This window comes from Eimeria mitis, genomic scaffold (assembly GCF_000499745.2).
Source record: "Eimeria mitis Houghton genomic scaffold, Emh_scaff1340, whole genome shotgun sequence".
NCBI lineage: Eukaryota > Apicomplexa > Conoidasida > Eucoccidiorida > Eimeriidae > Eimeria > Eimeria mitis.
In genome coordinates, this window is record NW_013568836.1 from 3,799 (window position 1) to 4,146 (window position 348).

A 348-nucleotide genomic window follows, 5' to 3' on the forward strand; every position below is an offset into this window, starting at 1 on the left:
TGCTGCTGGTGGTGGTGGTGCTGCTGCTGCAGTTGCTGCGGGTGGTGATGGGGGTGCTGTTGCTGCTGTTGCTTCTTCTTCTCCTCCTTCTGCTGCTGCTGCTGCTGCTGCTGCTGCTGCTTTATCTTCTGCTGCAGCATCCCCTGCTGCTGCTGCAGCAGCAGCAGCAGCAGCAGCAGCAGCAGCAATATCGTTTTTTATTTTTAATACAGCTAACTGACATGTTTCCCTAACAGGCAGACTTTCATCGTTTGTGTATAGAGACAGCTGAACATATAAAATAAAATAAAATAAAATAAAATAAAATAAATAAAATAAAATAAAATAAAATAAATAAAATAAATAAAA

General features: G+C 41.4%; 1 protein-coding gene across 1 annotated transcript in view; it reads right to left on the reverse strand.

Moving 5' to 3' along the window:
- The window catches only part of EMH_0034960 (PBS lyase HEAT-like repeat domain-containing protein, putative), a gene marked incomplete at both ends in the record, with an annotated part of 2,335 nt that extends 2,195 nt beyond the window's left edge, over window positions 1-140 (reverse strand). Inside the window, one exon of the mRNA XM_013494931.1 lies at window positions 1-140. Within this exon, the coding sequence (XP_013350385.1) occupies window positions 1-140 (140 nt within the window).
- Between the last annotated feature and the right edge of the window lie 208 nt (window positions 141-348).